Source organism: Parasteatoda tepidariorum, chromosome 10 (genome assembly GCF_982258835.1).
Source record: "Parasteatoda tepidariorum strain Cologne lab strain chromosome 10, Ptep-v5.0, whole genome shotgun sequence".
NCBI lineage: Eukaryota > Metazoa > Arthropoda > Arachnida > Araneae > Theridiidae > Parasteatoda > Parasteatoda tepidariorum.
The window spans coordinates 69,404,961-69,422,510 of NC_141764.1; the positions used below are offsets into that span (position 1 = coordinate 69,404,961).

Consider the following 17,550-nt stretch of genomic DNA (forward strand, 5'->3'; position numbering starts at 1 on the left):
AGGCAGTATTTTCGAAGCATTACTCTTTTATTCATTTTATATCATCTCCTCACTTTTCCCACTGAAGAGGACACTAATATGAATCAAATAATTATAAACAAAGGTAATATTTTCGATGCATTATTCTTTTATTCATTTTATATCATCTCCTCATTTATCCCACTGAAGAGGATACTATTTTTATAACTACTCAGATGAAGAAAATGAATTAAATCATTGTAAACGAAGGTAATATTTTCGATGCATTATTCTTTTATTCCTTTAATATCATCTCCTCACTTTTCCCACTGAAGAGGATATTCATTTTATAACTACTCAGATGAAGAATATGAATCAAATCATTATAAGCAAAGGTAATATTTTCGATGCATTATTCTTTTATTCCTTTAATATCATCTCCTCACTTTTCCCACTGAAGAGGATACTAATTTTATAACTACTCAGACGAAGAATACGAATCAAATCATTATAAACGAAGGTAATATTTTCGATGCATTATTCTTTTATTCATTTTATATCATCTCCTTACTTTTCGAACTGAAGAGGATACTAATTTTATAACTACTCAGATGAAGAATATGAATCAAATCATTATAAACGAAGGTAATATTTTCGATGCATTATTCTTTTATTCATTTTATACCATCTCCTCACTCTTCCCACAGAAGAAGACACTAATTTTATAACTACTCAGATGAAGAATATGTACAATGACTTATTTCATTAATTTTCATTTTGAAAATTAGTTTCTGCATTTCTTTAGTATTCATCCGACCTCAGGGCGTCTGTTTTCTCCCAGTGGGGCGTGATATAAATGGAGAGAATGAAGAAAGTCGCAAAGTGAAAATGAAAGAAAACAACTTGTCTATTTTAGTTCGTTTAAGCTGATTCAGCGGCAGTGAACAACAGTTGCTGGCCCAGTTGCTTTTGGCTTTACTTCGCTTTAGACTCAGTTTCATCAGGAATCTGAGTTATGAGATTAAGGGAAGGACTAGGAAAACATTTATAACATTTAAACTAGAAATTGTTTGAATTATTTTAATTTCCAAAAACTGATTTTCCTTGCAGATTTGAAATGCAAATAAAACTGTTATCATTATGGAATTCTGCTTCCTCGAACTTCATTTTATTTTAATAGAAATCCGAAATGTGATATTAAGGGAAGGAAAAGAAAAAAATATATAAGTGTAAATTATTTCAATGTTTTATTTATCTGTAACTGACTTTCTTTACATATTTCAGATTATTATTATTATTAGGAACGTTTTTTCTGATTTTTTTCTGATCTGAAACTTACAGGAAAATGTTATATTTAGAATATTTAATTTTATGGGACTTCATTTTTTCCACCGCGGTTCATCAGGAATCTGAGTTATTAGATTAAAGGAAGGACTGGGAAAACATTTATAACATTTAAACTAGAAATTGTTTAAATTATTTTAATTTCCCAAAACTGATCTTCTTTTCTGATTTGAAATGCATGTGAAACTGCTATCATTATGGAATTTTGTTTCCTCTTACTTTAGTTTTCCTATTTTATTTCAATAGGAATCCGAGTAGTGATATTAAGGGAAGAAAAGAAAACATATATATAACTGCAAATTGTTTCAATCAGGGTGCGTCGCCAAATCTTTCAACAAAAAATAAGCACCTTTTAAGTACTTTTTAAGCAGTCAAAAACTTTTTAAGCACTATATACATTAACAAAATGGAAAATAATTTTTAAAGACTTTACATGATTATGATAAAATAAATAGTTTCTGACAAAGAACTATTTCCTTGATTATATTAGCCATTATAAAATGATCAAGAGATTTTTCGGTTCGATATCAGAAGGTGGAAAATGAAGTCTCAAACTGAGAATATCTTGCAAAATGCAGCAGAGATGCACATGAGAGTGCAATAATCTCACCGAACCTACCTCAGCATGTATGCACATACGGACTCGCAAGTATTTATCAAATACGTAAAATGATTGGCGCTTTCATACGCTATGGACCGACTGTACACCGAAATGGATTATGGTTGAACGATTTGTGAAAACATAGAATACAAAAATGTTAAAAGCACGTTTTTGCATTGCACGTAGCAAAAATCAACATGGTAAAAGAAATCTCATTTTCGAAAAGGGAATATTAAGCACCTTTTAAAAACACCTAATAAAAAAAGTACCTTCAAAGGCTTTTAAATAACAAAAATTGAAAATAAGCACATTTAAGCACTTTTTAAAAACGCTACGCACCATGTCAATATTTTATTCATTTATAACTGATTTTCTTAAACATACTTGAAATTATGATTATTATTATTCGGAATGTTTCTTCTGATTTTGAAATTCACAGGAAAATATTACAATTAGAAAATTTTATTTTATTGAATTCCCCCCCCCCCTCGTTTCATCAGACATCTGAATTATAAGATTAAGGGAGAAATGCAAAAAAATATTTACAACTAAAAATTCTTTCCATTTTTTGTTCAATTTTACTGGCTTAATCGAAATTTGCAGGGTACTATTTCTAAGATATTTCATTTCTTCGAATTTTATCACCCGCTTTATATCATCAGAAAAAACAGAATTCAGGAAAGGAAGGAAAAAAATTATGACCTGAAATTATTTCTAACTGTTTTATTTATTTAAAATTTATTTTAACTACTGATTTGCAAGTTTCTTGTTACTAAGAGAGTTGGAAGTATTTCGTCTCTTAAATGCTACACTTATTAAGATAGCAAAGAAAATGAGAAGAAAGAACATACCTGTTCTGATTAATTCTATTTTGGGATTAGATGATATAAACATACAGAACATCAAAAATGTCAAGGGTGATGTAAGAAAAAGTGAAAGCTAAAAAGTTATTAGATAAAGCAAAGCAGTCACATTTGACGGTTATTAATTTCCCTCCTTCGTTTCTAAGAGACGCTTTAAAATTCGTAAAAGATCATAATTGATAATTGAATTTTCCAATAACTTCAAAGCATTTTTGAACTATCTTTTAATTGGCGTATTTTAAATTTTTTTTCGCAATTAATGAAGTGAATCAAAATGTTTTTGTACTCTTTTAAAACAAAACTTAATAATTTTATGAAATTTTTTTTTATCCGAAGATAATTCGATGTTAAAATTTTTTTTTTACAATTATTATTTTTTTTATTATTTAATTTGCTAATAGTAGAAAAATTTCAAATAGCAACGTTTACAAAACTTTACATCATTTTAGTATATTTAATGTTAAATGAAAAAGACGGAAAAGAAGGGAGGAATCTTTTGATTGAAGGAAGAAATAAAAATTTAAAAATAATAATCAGATCCAATACATGAAACTTCAATTATTTGATCTGTTATGTCGGATAAAATAGTATGGCATAACATTGACTTGTATTGAATTTAATATACCTGACGAGAGATGGTGCAAAACAAAGTTAATTTTCTTGTAGACAAGAAGGTTACTTTTATTAGATAATCAAGCAGCAGAAATTTCTCAAACACGACCATACAATCAAACTTAAAAAATCCATGAAGATTATCAAACTTACCCTTTTTTTAGGTATTCATACGTTAAATTACTCAGTTTTGAACAGGAAAAAAACATTTGAACAAAATTTCCAATATTCCTAACGGTCGGGCTTAAGTGGCTCAGGGATGCCTAAATCCCTTAGTTCTATAGCCACTAAGTTCCAATCAAGAGTAAGTATTTAATTGCTGCTTTGTAGTACAGGAGAGATCCATTGCAGGTGCGTAATCGAAAATTGACACTGCCAAAAGACAAGTTTACATACTAATGTTTAATGTGGTTGAAGAAAAAAAAAGTTAAAAAAATGCATGTTTATATTCAGTTGTGGTGACATTGAATTATAATTAGTTATACTCCTGCATTGAAATGAAAAGTTAACCGTTACATTTATCAAGAATAGAAATATTTGAATTCAATCCTTATAAAATTGAATAAAATTTAGCTGGTTTATTAAAAAAGGATTTATGAATGATTAAATGTTAATATAAACTTATGAAATTAAGGTAATTTCAAAGGTAGGAAATATGCCTCGAATATAATATCTCTAATTGGTATGACAAGATCAAAAATTATCCAAACGTACGATTTTCTATTTTACACATTGTATACATGACCGTTGTAACTCATTAGAGATCACCTAAATTTGCTAAACTCAAACGCACAACAGTGCCATCTTAAAAAAATATTAACCAGTCTGTCTAACAAGAAAGGATGATCTATTATAATATAGGATAGTACCAAGATAGCATTAAAATATATTATAATCTTGGACCAATATTCATTTACAAATAATTCAATGACGAAAAAAATGTATAAAAATAAAAAAATTCCACTAACATTTGGCTAAAAATAATTAACTTTAACAAAGAACTTAAAAACTCAAACAAAGGCAATTTTTTGAAACACTAATCATACTTGATTAGTGTTTACTGGCCTTGCTTGGTTAGTGTTTGAAAAAAAGGTGCTTGAAAACCATGTGTTAATAGAAGGTTTCTGTTTCCTCACTGTATCGTTCCCGCAACCTACAAATGTGAGTCGCGATGGCTCAGGGGATAGAGCGTTGGCTTTCCAATGAGGTGAACCGGGTTCGAATCACCAGCAATGGCTAGTCGAAACGAATCCGCATCCGGTTTGCACCGACCACAGTGCTGACGTGAAATATCCTCAGTGGTAGACGAATCATGGGTTAGAGTCCCTTCGCCGTCAGGTTAAGTGTGGGAGGATCTCGTGGTATTCCTTTCCATGCAACGCAAATGCTGGTTAGTTCAAACAAATGTCCTACACGAAGGCAAATTTCTCTCAATACTAGATCCAGGATTTCCTTTGTCTTCTGGATTGGGTTCAAAATTGCAAGGCTACTTGGTTGAACATTAGCTGTCGTAAACCCAAAATGTTGGGTCGGCTTTTCAACGACGGTTATAAAGCATAAATAAAACATACAAATGTGTTTTTGATTGTTTTTGTTTGAATCCACCATCTGCTTCAGCTACAATAAAGGTGCTGCACATTAGGGAATGATGGTACCTTTTCCCTTTAGCTGGAGGTTTTACTTTAGAGCAGAGTGTAAATTAAAGCAAAATTTACAACGCATAAGGATTTTTTCCTATTGACATGCATAAAATGACGTCTTATGGTCTGGGGGGGCGAAAATTGAAATTTTAAGTAACTTATAATTTTTTTTCCAATGGCAGATCACAAGACAACTGTAGTTAAAAAACAGACAATAACGTGAGAAACTGAAGGAAAGATGAACAATACAACAAAAACAAAACTACAGTGACTCTATAGATCTTTCATTTTCTGACGGTCTCTCAAATACTTCTCACACAAGTGTCCCAGGTTTAGTGAGGGGCAGTGCCTAATGAGGCTCATGTCCATTTCTTCTTGGATATTACACAGTGTGCAAATAGGGCTTGGTAATATATTTATACGAAATAGATGTTTGGAAAGGCAGTCGTGGCCAATAGCGAGGCGAAAGGTGGCCACAGACCTGTCCCTTGGCCACAGTGGAATATCCTTGATGTTGTTTATCCATTTCTTGTCTTCGTTTGCCTCTTTTATGTTTTTCCAAAAAGACTCTCTAAAAGACTTTTTAATTAACTGCTTGGCGGTGAGATAAGGAATTGGTTTATTTATTATTGCAATTTATAACTTATCTATAAAAATCTGTGCCACTAAGCATATAACATATTCAAAAAATCCTGCGCATTGGGATGTGTATGAAGTATTTTAAAATCAAAATACAATTTTTCAAAATAAATATTAAAAAAATAATAATTTGTATGATTGAGGTTACGTCAACGTGCCACATCAACTTTGCACAGCTGATAAAAGTTTATTTGTGCTTTATTGTCAAAAGACAAAAGAACATACGTAGCTAAATGCTTTATAAGATATTTTCAAATATTTGAATTCACGAAACACGCTTCCAACTACAGCAAAGAAATATGAACCTTTTGAAATGCAACAATTGTGCATGAGATAGATGAGGAAAAAATTGGCCATTTCGATAGAGTTCGATTTTCCTCATGGGAATAACATTCGGTAGAAAAAATAATTTTTACTTTCCTACTCTTGTTTGGTAAATTTTTCAATAAGCACTACCTTCTCATTTTTCCTCCAAATGTATTAAGTGCATATGATATTAGAGTTTAATTATTTTATAAGTATATTTTTAGACTGAATCATGAAAAACTGCATAAGTTTTATTATTATTATGACCGTTGCATCTCAAGTGATGGGTTTTGATTTGAACCAAATAGTTGCTTCTCTGACTACCTTTTCTCTGAATTTAATGGGCATTTCTACAGACGACTTGATTGATAAACTAAGGAATATGATGGAACTTCCAGGATATTCTGAAAGATTCCCGGAAGAAGGAAAACGTCTTTTGGCCAATTACAAACCTGGAAGCATGACGACTGCAGAAGTTGTAAATGTCTTCAAAGAAGCCTTCGACAGGGAAAAAAGGGGAGAAGCGAAATCTGGAGAAGAGATATCTGGAGGAGGAGAAGATGACTTCATGAAATTGTTCGAGGAGTATAAGAAAAGAGTCGAAGAAATGGATGAGGAGAGTTAAATAGAAGGTATTTTTCCGGGGAAAACGAAGGGTCATTGTGATAATACTAAAAAATTGAATGTTTAAGTGGTTTTGGAAAGCTATTCAGGTGAAGTTATCAAATGTGTTGTAAATTATTAAAGCCAGTTGCGAAAGTCTATTAATTTATTACTATATCAAAACAAAATTGATGCTTGTACTTAAAGTTGAAAATGCTTAGTAAATTGCTCTGTCTTTTCTCCTACCAAATTTAGTGGTTATTAAACCTCTAGCTGTCTTAACGCTAATTTATTCTTTTAAAAATAATTTTATTGATAATTTTTATCAATTTCATTTTATCTATTTTTTTTTAAAATTTCGAATTACTTTTGTTTTTATACACGTTCATCGTCATCAATTAGTTCATACTAGATTTCAGGAATATTTATTGTTTTAGGAATATAATCATAATACATAATAACTGCGTCGGATCGTAGCCAGAACATCGAAGCGTAATGAGACCCGGCGGGGGGTAGGGTAATAGGTAACCTGGCCTTACCAATCAGAAATTTTACGGATGCTGCACTCAGGGTGTCAGTACTTTTTACCTTTTTACTTAATTCGGAATTTTTTATTGTGTAAATCAATGTTATTGAATATTTTATAAAATATTTTTTGTAATCCTGTTGCTTTAGCAAAAAAATAAATAAATAAATAAATAAATAAAAAAAATTAAAAAAAACAGATTTCTTTTCTGGGGAGCTTACAGCTTGAAATGCAATTATTTGAGGCACAGCTTAGAGTTATTATCTTCTAATACTTAAGTATAAGATAATTCTTCACATATATTTTAATCTCAACAAAAAATATTAAAAAGTAGATTTTAAATTTTGTGAATCCTATAAACTAAGTATATATTCAAGTTTTATATACTAAGTTTTCAAATAGTTTGCTATTCATAAAGTTTCTTTACAATGTTTTATTTTTTTCTGAAACTTAGTATTGAAGTTTAGTATTGAAATTTAAAAAAAAAAGGCCCTAGAAATAATTTTTTTTCAATAGTAATTTTATTTCACTTCTTTCACTTATTAATTTTCTATCAAATAAAATTTAGCAATGATTCCATAAGAACCTCGTTTTATAAAATCGTCAATTTCATAACACGCTTTCTTTTTCATGCTTTAAAGCATTTTTTTTAAATAAAACAATTAGTATTGTGAAATAAAGTCTAATTTTGAAAGCATAAAAGATAGAAAATATAAAAGATTTTCCAAAAATTATGTTCCTTTTACACAAAGTTATTCTATAATGTGTTGCAAGAATTTCTTATAAAATTTTTAAAGAAATGAGAAGTCGATTGTTTTCAAATAACAGTAATATACAGTAGTATGAAACAAACCACATACTTTTCCTTTGATTTCTTTATATATATTTATTCACAATCAATAATTTGCTATTTTTACTTCATTTTAGAGCAATACTTTAAAAATTTCTCGAAATATTTCATTCTGTTCTCTTTCCGGTTAGCAGAATAGTACCGGAACATCGTACCGGTTTATTCCGACTCAACTGCACATCTCTGTATATCTTGTACATGTTTTAATCGTCAGCATCAAGATTGAATTAAAATTCAGACCTGTGAAGATTTTAAAAGCCATCATGAAGCTATAAAATATCAAGTCTGTTGCCAAAAAAATGCTAGAAATTTTTATATGAAATTACAACTTTTAGAACTAGTAAACCAGCTTTAAAATAGGTAATTAGTCTAAAATTGAAATTTATATCCCAGCTTTGCTATATGAAAAAAAAAGAGCTTTATTTAAACTAAGAAATGCACATGTTAAGTTAATGCGCATAAAAGTTAAAAATATTGAGAAAACATGGAAAATAATAAAGATTAATGAAAAGAGAAGAAGAAAAATTATTAAAATAAAATATTTCAAAAAAATTTAAAAAGCCAGAAAACAAAATAATGAAAAGATATAATCTGTTCATCAGCTAAGACGATTATATCCGTAAAAACGTGCTTTCTAATATTGTATCAATCTAACCAAAACAAAATATATCAATACAGAAGTGTTAGGAGTATTAAAAAATTGAAATGAAAATCGATTTAGTAAAAAATATATACGAAATGAAACATATCAAACAAAAAACAGAGAATACAGAACAAAACACAAAAGGAAATCTATAAAGCGAGTAGCGAAATCAAATAAACTCACACGTACCGAAATCTTTTAAGAATGATTTAAAATATTTTTGTAATAAAATTGCACATTTTTGATTAAAAAATGATTCCTGAAAAATTTCCTATCGTTTCTTTCACAAAATGTGTTTTTTTCTTCATTAAAATATATATTATTTTTGAATAAAATATATCATGCGAGATGACATTTTTTGGGTTACAAATCAATTATAACTATTATTTGCTTGCAGTTTAAAATAATAATTATGATATTTTTTAAAATCTACAATATGGAATGTAGAGCTGAGTTTCCATGTGCATTCACATTTGAAGACAACAGTCGAAGAAAAAAATTATAATTAATTCAAGATTAATATTCCAGCTATCTCATTTAATAAAGCAAGCTTTTTCACGTGTTCTATTGCATATTTTCAGCAATTATTATCAATTTTCACCAAACGATTGTTTCGGGACAAACGAGTGGTGGGTGTCAATCTTGCTGTTCTGGCTAAGGATAGCATCGAGACAAGCGATACTAAAGGGGACTTAAATTTAGTTCATGCTTACGTCAGACAAAAGTATGTCACTGTCTCCGCACTTCTACATTGTGGTTTAAAAACGAAAATTTAAATAAATACTTACTTTAATAGTCAACCGGAGAATTACTGCCACCCTTAATTCTTCTTTGTTCAAGTGGAAAAGAAAAAGAAGAAGACCTGGAAAATAATGAGGGCATTAGCGATTAGAAATTTAATGGGGATAAAAGATAGATCAAGGTGTTTTAAAACTAAAATACTGCTTAAAGAAAATGTCTGTGTAAAATTGTCGTTTTAACTATCTCATTTATCCTAGTTTTGGTACATCAAGAGTATATTTTATTTTATAACCGGCGTTAAACAGCTTACGACTATCTATGTTTAACTCTGTAGCCTTGTTATTTTAAACCCAATCCAGAAGACAAGGGAATTCCCGGATCAAACATTGGGGCTAACTAGTCTTAGTGAAGGAGTTTTTGATGGAACTAACATGCATTTGTGTTACATAGAAAGGAAAATCTCGTTGGGATTTTAACCCATGATCCGCCTGCAACTGAGGATAATTTATGTCAGCGCTGTGGTCGTTGCGAGCCGGGAACAGTCATTGCTGGAATTTGAGTTTGGGTCACTTCATTGGGAGCAGTGGAACAAACTAGTCTTCGTGGGGAACTTTTTGATGGAACTCGCCAGCATTTTAAATACACTTAGAAGAAAACCATGAAAATCTCACATAGATAGCCCGACGGTAAGGGCATTCTAATTCATTAACCATCTACCACTGAGGATATTTTATGTATACTCCGGTTGTTGCAACGTAAGAGGCTAATTTATAATCCAGCAGTCTTCGACGACTCACTCTCTTTTTTGGAGATTTTCATTTTTGTTGCAGTTGGTCGTAATTATAATGCAAGATTTCATTTCTTTTAAAATTTGTTACCTGAACTAAAAATAAGTCGAGAATCAAGTCTTTTTTTTATTTAGAAAAATGCCATTCAGGAGAACGAGTCGTTAAATGCCGCTGGATTGGAAAATAGCAGTCGGAAGCTGAAGTCGCATTGCCCAGCCAATAACAGGATTCGAACCTGGCTCACCTCATTAAGGCGCGAGAGCTCTATCTCCTGAACCACGGCGGCTTTATTAAGAAACAACTGTTTTGGAAAAATAGTTATGCCACGTTTTTATAATAGCTTGGTTCTAATACTCACCACTAGGTTTCATATTAAATTAGTTGCAGATTTACCTAGTAATAATATTCCATAGTTATTACTAGATAAGCTATTACAAAAAAATGTATAGGTTACTGTTAATATATGAATAAAAATTTTATAAAATGTTTATTAATTCCACAGAATAACGAAAGCTATTAAGGCTAAGTTTAAAACCATGAGAATTTTTCAATACTTTGCACGTCTGTTGTTAAGAATGATTGTAAGTTTTTTATAAGTCATTCAATTAAATGCTTAAGCAATAATAATTACATATTTTCCCAGTTAATTTTAGGTATTATATGCAAAGTTGGATTTCATGACATTCATTGACAGAAAATTCATACATAATTCGAAGTCGAAAAATATTGAATTATTTAGTTTTAGTCCTATATCCATGATATGCTTATAGTGTGAAATTACTTCTGAATCAAGTATTTCTCCAAATGCTTGATTCAGGAGTTCTCTTGTCTTCTGGATTGGGTTCAAAATTACAAGGCTATTTGAACATTAGTTGTCGTAAATCCAAAATATTGGGTCTGCTGTTCAACGACTGTTAAAAAAAATAAAATAAAATAAAACAAACGTTTCATTTATCTACTTACAGTCACTGGCTGAACCTGCAATCCTTTCGTTTTCTTCACAAGACAAATCTATAAAATAAACACATGATATTAATGGGTGATTGTATAAAACCGAGAACGCGTTTGTATATTTTTGTTTTGCTTTTAGCAATTCAAAAAAGTTTTTTTTATTTACATTTCTACACTTCTTTAACACTATTATTTTTAATTGTCAATTATACCAAACCATTCTATTTCATTCATAATTTTTTTTAACTGAACAGTCATCCACATTTTTTTACCAAAAACAAAAGTTGTTCCCTTCTTTAATTTTTGCCTGCTAAAATGTTAAAGTGTTATGAGAATTAACAGCAAAAAAAAAAAGCTTAAATAATATTTTTATTTCGAATGTAAAGTTGTAATTTTTCCCATGGCTTTCCTGTCAACCAGATAGTTAAAAATACAAACATATAATTTAAATAGATTAAAACTTTTTTAGCAGCACTATTAGATCACAGTTCAGTTCACAAGCTTAATAACTTATTGTTCCGAAAAAAAATTGCATTTTGCTGTTCTTGGAGGATTTTTGTGATTACATAGAAAGATTTGTTTCATTTCTAATCTAAAATGCGTTAAACCATTTTCATCAACAGGAATTAAAAAAGAAGGAAATATACAAAATATGCTATAATTTTAATTATGTATATTGAACAATCATCCGACAGATGACAATAACAACATCAGAATATAAGTTGGAGGGCAGACAGTAGATTCTTGGCTCTTTCCAGATGAAGGTATGAATCAATTGAACCAGCACCGCCTGGAAGGACCAAGAAATTGACTATTATGCTAGTGAAAGTTTGATGATTCGGGAAGGCTTCTTATTGAATGATGTCAAATTCCTCCATACCTTTGAGTATGACACTTCGGTATGAGGTTTAGAAATTGAGTTTAAGAGCTTCCCTTCGCATATGCGCAGTTAACTCTGATTTTTTTAAAAAGGATAACTACATGTGGTCACATGAAGCTCTTCTGGTCGAAGATTTCCTGAAAAGTGGAAGGTCAGCCAGATCACCATACGTCAACCTCTTGGAACAAGTCTGAAACGCTCTGGGGAGGATTATTGAAAATCATAATTCCTAGTCGAAAACCTCCTTGGGCTTAAAAATAGAGCTGCTGAACAAGGGAGAACAATGGCAACAGAAACTTCTAAATTGTTTTATTTCCAGTCAGAAATCATTTTGCAAGATCTGTATATCCGTAATAGGTGATACCTCCTAGTAACTCATTTGCTAGCTCTATTTTGGGACCACTGTTGCATATATTTTGACTCAGAGAAGTTTTATGCTCGATCATGTATAGATTTTAAAACTGTGTTGATTGGCTATTTGATTTGAATAATTCGAATAATCGACCAAATTTGAAAATTCTTTTAGCTTTGAACCTAGTGTAGAGAAACATACAGAAAAAAATTCTGGAAAAATTACAAGAATTTTTGGAAAAGAAATTTCTGGTAAGAAAACGTAATTCTGGTTATTAAAATCAAAATATACAGTATTTGAAGCATTCATTTGGTACTTTTTCGTTCATCTGGTCTTGGTTTACCAGAAATTCTGGCCTTCAAAACTATAGTTCTTATTATCAAATATTCAGTAAAAAATACAAAACTGAAAAATAAATTTAACCAAATAAGGGTTTTTAAAGTATGCTTTAAGGTATCATGATAAAATTATAAAATTTTACCACCGTTACCAAATTTTATCACATATTTTAAACTATATTTTATTGTAAATTTCACCAAAATCATTACCAAAGAGTTTCGAAAATAATTACTGAGCTTTTTAGTTTTCCCATAGAGTCAGGCATAGGGTAAATTTTACCGTATTCTGGTTTTTTTACTATACTTTTTTTCTCAGTGTACTTATTCAGGAATTTCGATTAAACTTGCAATTTTGGATGAAAAATAAGAAGTAAATTTTGATGAGATGGCTTTTGAAAATATTTTTTTCTGTTAAAAAAAAAGAAATTAACTAGCATGTTACAGAAGTAGATTCAAAGCAAGTTGTCAGCAAATGTCTTCAGACTTGAATCCTTCATTATCGAAGTTACACATGTTTAGCTTCTTATTTATTCTTTTAATAGTTATTTAAATTGTATTTTTATGTGAATATGATAGTAAACCATACAAAACATCCATTCCTATATAATACATGGCGTTACGCGTGGTATACTTTTATAACTGCCCCAAGTTTTTTTTTAATCTGTTTTATACCTTCTACTGTTCTAGATACTTGCTTTTATCGACAACTATCCAATTTAACAGAAGAATTATGAAAATGCTTTAATTTCAAAAGGTTTTTATCTGCTCCAGGAAATAAGACATTATATGGATAGCGGAATTATAAATAAAAAATTCGAGGAAAGTCTTTAAAAAATATTTGCTTATACTGTCGGAAAATATCAAGAAATAATCTATACGCATTTTAAGATTTTCAGAAAGTTAAACATGCAATAATTTTTAGAATACTTTTTTGTCCTTCCATTTTATGAAAATATCTTCTTAACATTCTGACTTTGTTGACAACGCGTAACCAAACAGCTTTTATGTTGCTTGATCTCTAGTATGATATCTTAATTTGAATTTTTTTCTCCGCCATGGAAACTGAAAGCGTGCCAAGTCTCTACTTCTAATTAAGGTTTCACTTAAAATTCGTAAGAGAAAACTACATTCATTTTTCTTTCGTACACAGTGAGGATACAAAGTTTCAGGACAACATATTTGCCAAATGATAATTAGTCACATTTTTTCATGAAACTGAAACTGTGGTATAAATAAGAACATTGAAAAAGTAAATTAACAGCATGTAGAGTTTCATCGACAGACACACCAAATGTTGAAAGTTCTCAAAGGAATTAGAGAGTGGGATTATATTGTAACATGGTAAAAAAACGTAAACCAAAATTATTCCGAATTAAGTCTGAATTTTTAATGCTTGAAGTGAACATTGCAGTTTATAAAAAAATTTCAAGATGCTAAATATATGAAGCTTTTATAATTTCATAAAATTTAAAGCGTTTCTGATGGGACTTTTCAAAATATTTACGAAGTGAATAAATTTTTGAAGAGTCATATTTAAACTTCTATGAAATGAATATATATTAAAAATCACATAATTTGCTTTCTCGGAGTATTTGCTTAAATTCCAAGTTGCTGTTTTAAAATTGAAAACATTTTTTTCTAATACACTTTCTACTTATGTGACTCTTATTATTTATTGTATATAAATAAAATAAAAGGAGATGTGTAAAACTTCTTGTGCGGGTAGCTCTTCCGAAAAAGTGCTTCATGAAATTCGTCGAAAAAAGAGCAATTCTCATTCAGGGTGACTTGTTTCACAATCCATTTTTAGGAAATTTTAATTATTTAAATTTATTAATATCATCCCTCTAGAATTATTATATGATAAGAGAACAAATATGTTTTTTTGTTCCTTAAAAATGTAATTATTAATTGTTTAACCCTTTCTAACTCTGATTTAAGAAATATTTACGCGGATGTTAGAATACATCATATTAAGCGTGTAAAAAATAATGCAAAAATTAAGACCTTAAAATTAAAAATTTATTGATAAAAAGCATTTGTTGAACATCTCCACTATCGTGAAAAATAGCACAAAAATTCTAATATATTTAAAACTTCATGTGAAAAATTTTGAAATTGTTGGTAACAAAGTCTCACATCACATTTTTCAATCCCTCCTTAGCCAAATATATAATCAAGTGTTCCCTCGAGTTTGCAATGTTTTCTTAACCTGAATTTGGTTCGATTTTATAGGTAAATTCAGCTCACTATATGATTGAATTTTCATGTATGTTTCAAATATGTAACGTGGTGATACAAAGGGCTAATAGATTAAATTGCTTCTTTTTTTTATAAAAATGTATTCAATCAATATTATAATATTACATGTAATATTTAATTTATATTTCATTTAAAAATTTTCTACTAGGCATTAATTAAAAGAAGATAAGTAGTTTTTAGGACAACTGCTGTATTATTTGAATAATTATTTACTATTTAAATAAAGTAAGACAAATTTTTTAAAATTACTTTCATAAAAATTTTTTAAATTTTTTGGCATAAAAAATTTCTAATAAATTTAACCAAATATATTTAACCAAACCATTTAACCAAAAATATTGATTAAAAATTGTTATAGCCAAAAATTAAAAAAAATACAATTCCATTTTATTATATATATTACTGTATTTCTATTAACAGTGTTATAACAAATGGTTAACATGCCATTAAGCATGCCAAAAAAATGAAATTAACGCATTAATAACAAACCTTTTTACAGTTGTATTTAATAAAATATTTTTTAAATGCAATTAAATGAACAAATGTGCTAATATTTTTATTCTTTACACTTCGAAAAACTGCTTTAGAATCAAACTTGAAAATAATAAATTCAATTAGTAACTGAATATTTAATACGCACTGCTATTGATAAATTTTAAAAGTAAATTATTGAATAATTAGATATAATTTGAGTAAAAAAAGAAGTGAATTTATATGGCATACGATTTCTGAGAAACATCCTTAAAATGATGATATTGATGATTGATGATATTATAATAAAGGAAACAAAGGAAAGGAAATAAAGGAAACAGACTTGTCATTTAGTTTTATAAATAATAACCACTGGAGCATTCCTTGACACATGCAATATTCGATGTCATGGCACAAAATTGATTGCTTTTATCAAAAAAGATATAACACAAAGCAAACGCTTTATGAAACTAACATCAAAATGCATTTATAACAACATTCTATCTATACCGATCAGTCACTTTCCCTCATTCAACAGTTATGAACTACACTGATGATTTGCAATTGTTTGAATTCGTAATTATTAAGTTCTTTTAAATCAGGGGTTTCCAACTTACATGAGGCCGAGGGCCACAATTAAAAACACAAATCAAGTGGTAAAGTCGCAATTTTATCAAAATTTCATGTAGGACTCTTTTATGTTTGAAGGAACATTAAATATTACTGTCAGATTTTTACCAAGTTGTACAAAACAAACGTATTGAATTACAAATTAAAATAGAAGTATATTTTTAAAAATATTGAATTGCATATTAAAAAATTTGGGCTACAATAACTTTAATGTGCACCTATCTATTAAACAATTAATGTGCAACAGATAACTAATTGTTAAGATATAAAACTTTAAAAAGGTTGGTATTAAAACTTACATAGTAGCACACAAAATGTTCAATGAGAAAATTGAGGTTTGTCTGCTGCAACCGCTAGAGAATAGATATTTATATTTTAAATTTAAAATTTGCAAATGTGTGTGTAAATATTTTCGTCCAAAATGAGTGGTTTCAAAAAGTTAAATTGGAGAAATTTTCCGTGAAAATTTTTGATACACACATGCTGAATTATATTCACAAAATACAAAAAAATGAAATAAAAAAGAGCAACATACACGATTATTTTTGTATCTGAATAAATATTTTCTTGGATGCAAAACCTGAGAAATAATTTTTTTTGCACCGTTTGTATGTTAAATTTTACAGAAACGAATAAATTAGGTTTTTATTTACGAGAAAAATATTTTAAACCCATACAGATTTTTTACGAATATTGTCCGCAAAAAATTGACAACTAATATATTTCAGTTCGCGGGCCACAAAAAAAGCTTCGAGGGCCGGATGCGGCCCCCTGGCAGGCGGTTGGAAAATACTGTTTTAAATGATAAAAAAAACTTAAACAACACCAGAAAACAAAAATTTCATATGAATGAATCTCAAAACACATTTTTTTTTAATATTAGGAATTATTATATTAATAAAAAATTGAAGAAAAAAACGAGAAAGAAAAATAAAGTATATTTCCGAGTTAAACCATACATATTTTCACTTTTTTTTAAAATTTTATATTAGTTATTTAGTTTCTTTATTTTTATTTTTTGAGAAGAGAAACTTAAAACATTTGAGATTATTGCACTAAGTAGTAAAAAAAAATCTACTACGCTTGCTTAATATTGAGCAGGGCTTTCGCGATCATGCAGAAATACCACAACACGACGTGGCTGATGTCTCAACTAATGTCTGAACTCAAGGAATGCCTGGCTCAACTAATATCTGAAGTTATACTAGTGTCAATTCACAGGGACATGATTAGTAATGTTCATGACTAGAGGTTAAGATGGCCAATGGAAGTGTATAAAATCGAAAGAGTTTTCCGATTGATTCTTGGTCGTAACTATAGCAGTTTTCTTAGCACTTATTGCAGTTTTCTGGGCTTTTAAATTCATATAATTTTGACTAGATTTTGTCATCAAGGGAATCAGATGGTGATGAACAATGGTGCAGCCATTTATGTCTGACTGACAAAATGGCTCGTTTCCGTTGCCCAAGTTCTTCAATTGAGGAGTGTATGAAAGAAACTATTCAAATACAAGTGAATGGTTGAAATAGGTGGTGCATCCCTGTCGGGAGTC

General features: G+C 29.4%; 1 protein-coding gene across 3 annotated transcripts in view; it reads right to left on the reverse strand.

Moving 5' to 3' along the window:
• Window positions 1-17,550, reverse strand: part of LOC107443481 (uncharacterized) — an 86,307-nt gene that overhangs the window by 55,394 nt on the left and 13,363 nt on the right. For all 3 annotated transcript variants that reach the window (XM_087154257.1, XM_087154258.1, XM_087154256.1), the window contains exons 2-3: window positions 11,078-11,125; window positions 9,374-9,447 (exon numbers count right to left, since the gene is read on the reverse strand). In XM_087154257.1, the coding sequence (XP_087010383.1) occupies window positions 9,374-9,447; window positions 11,078-11,125 (122 nt within the window). The remainder of the gene's footprint in view (window positions 1-9,373; window positions 9,448-11,077; window positions 11,126-17,550) is intronic.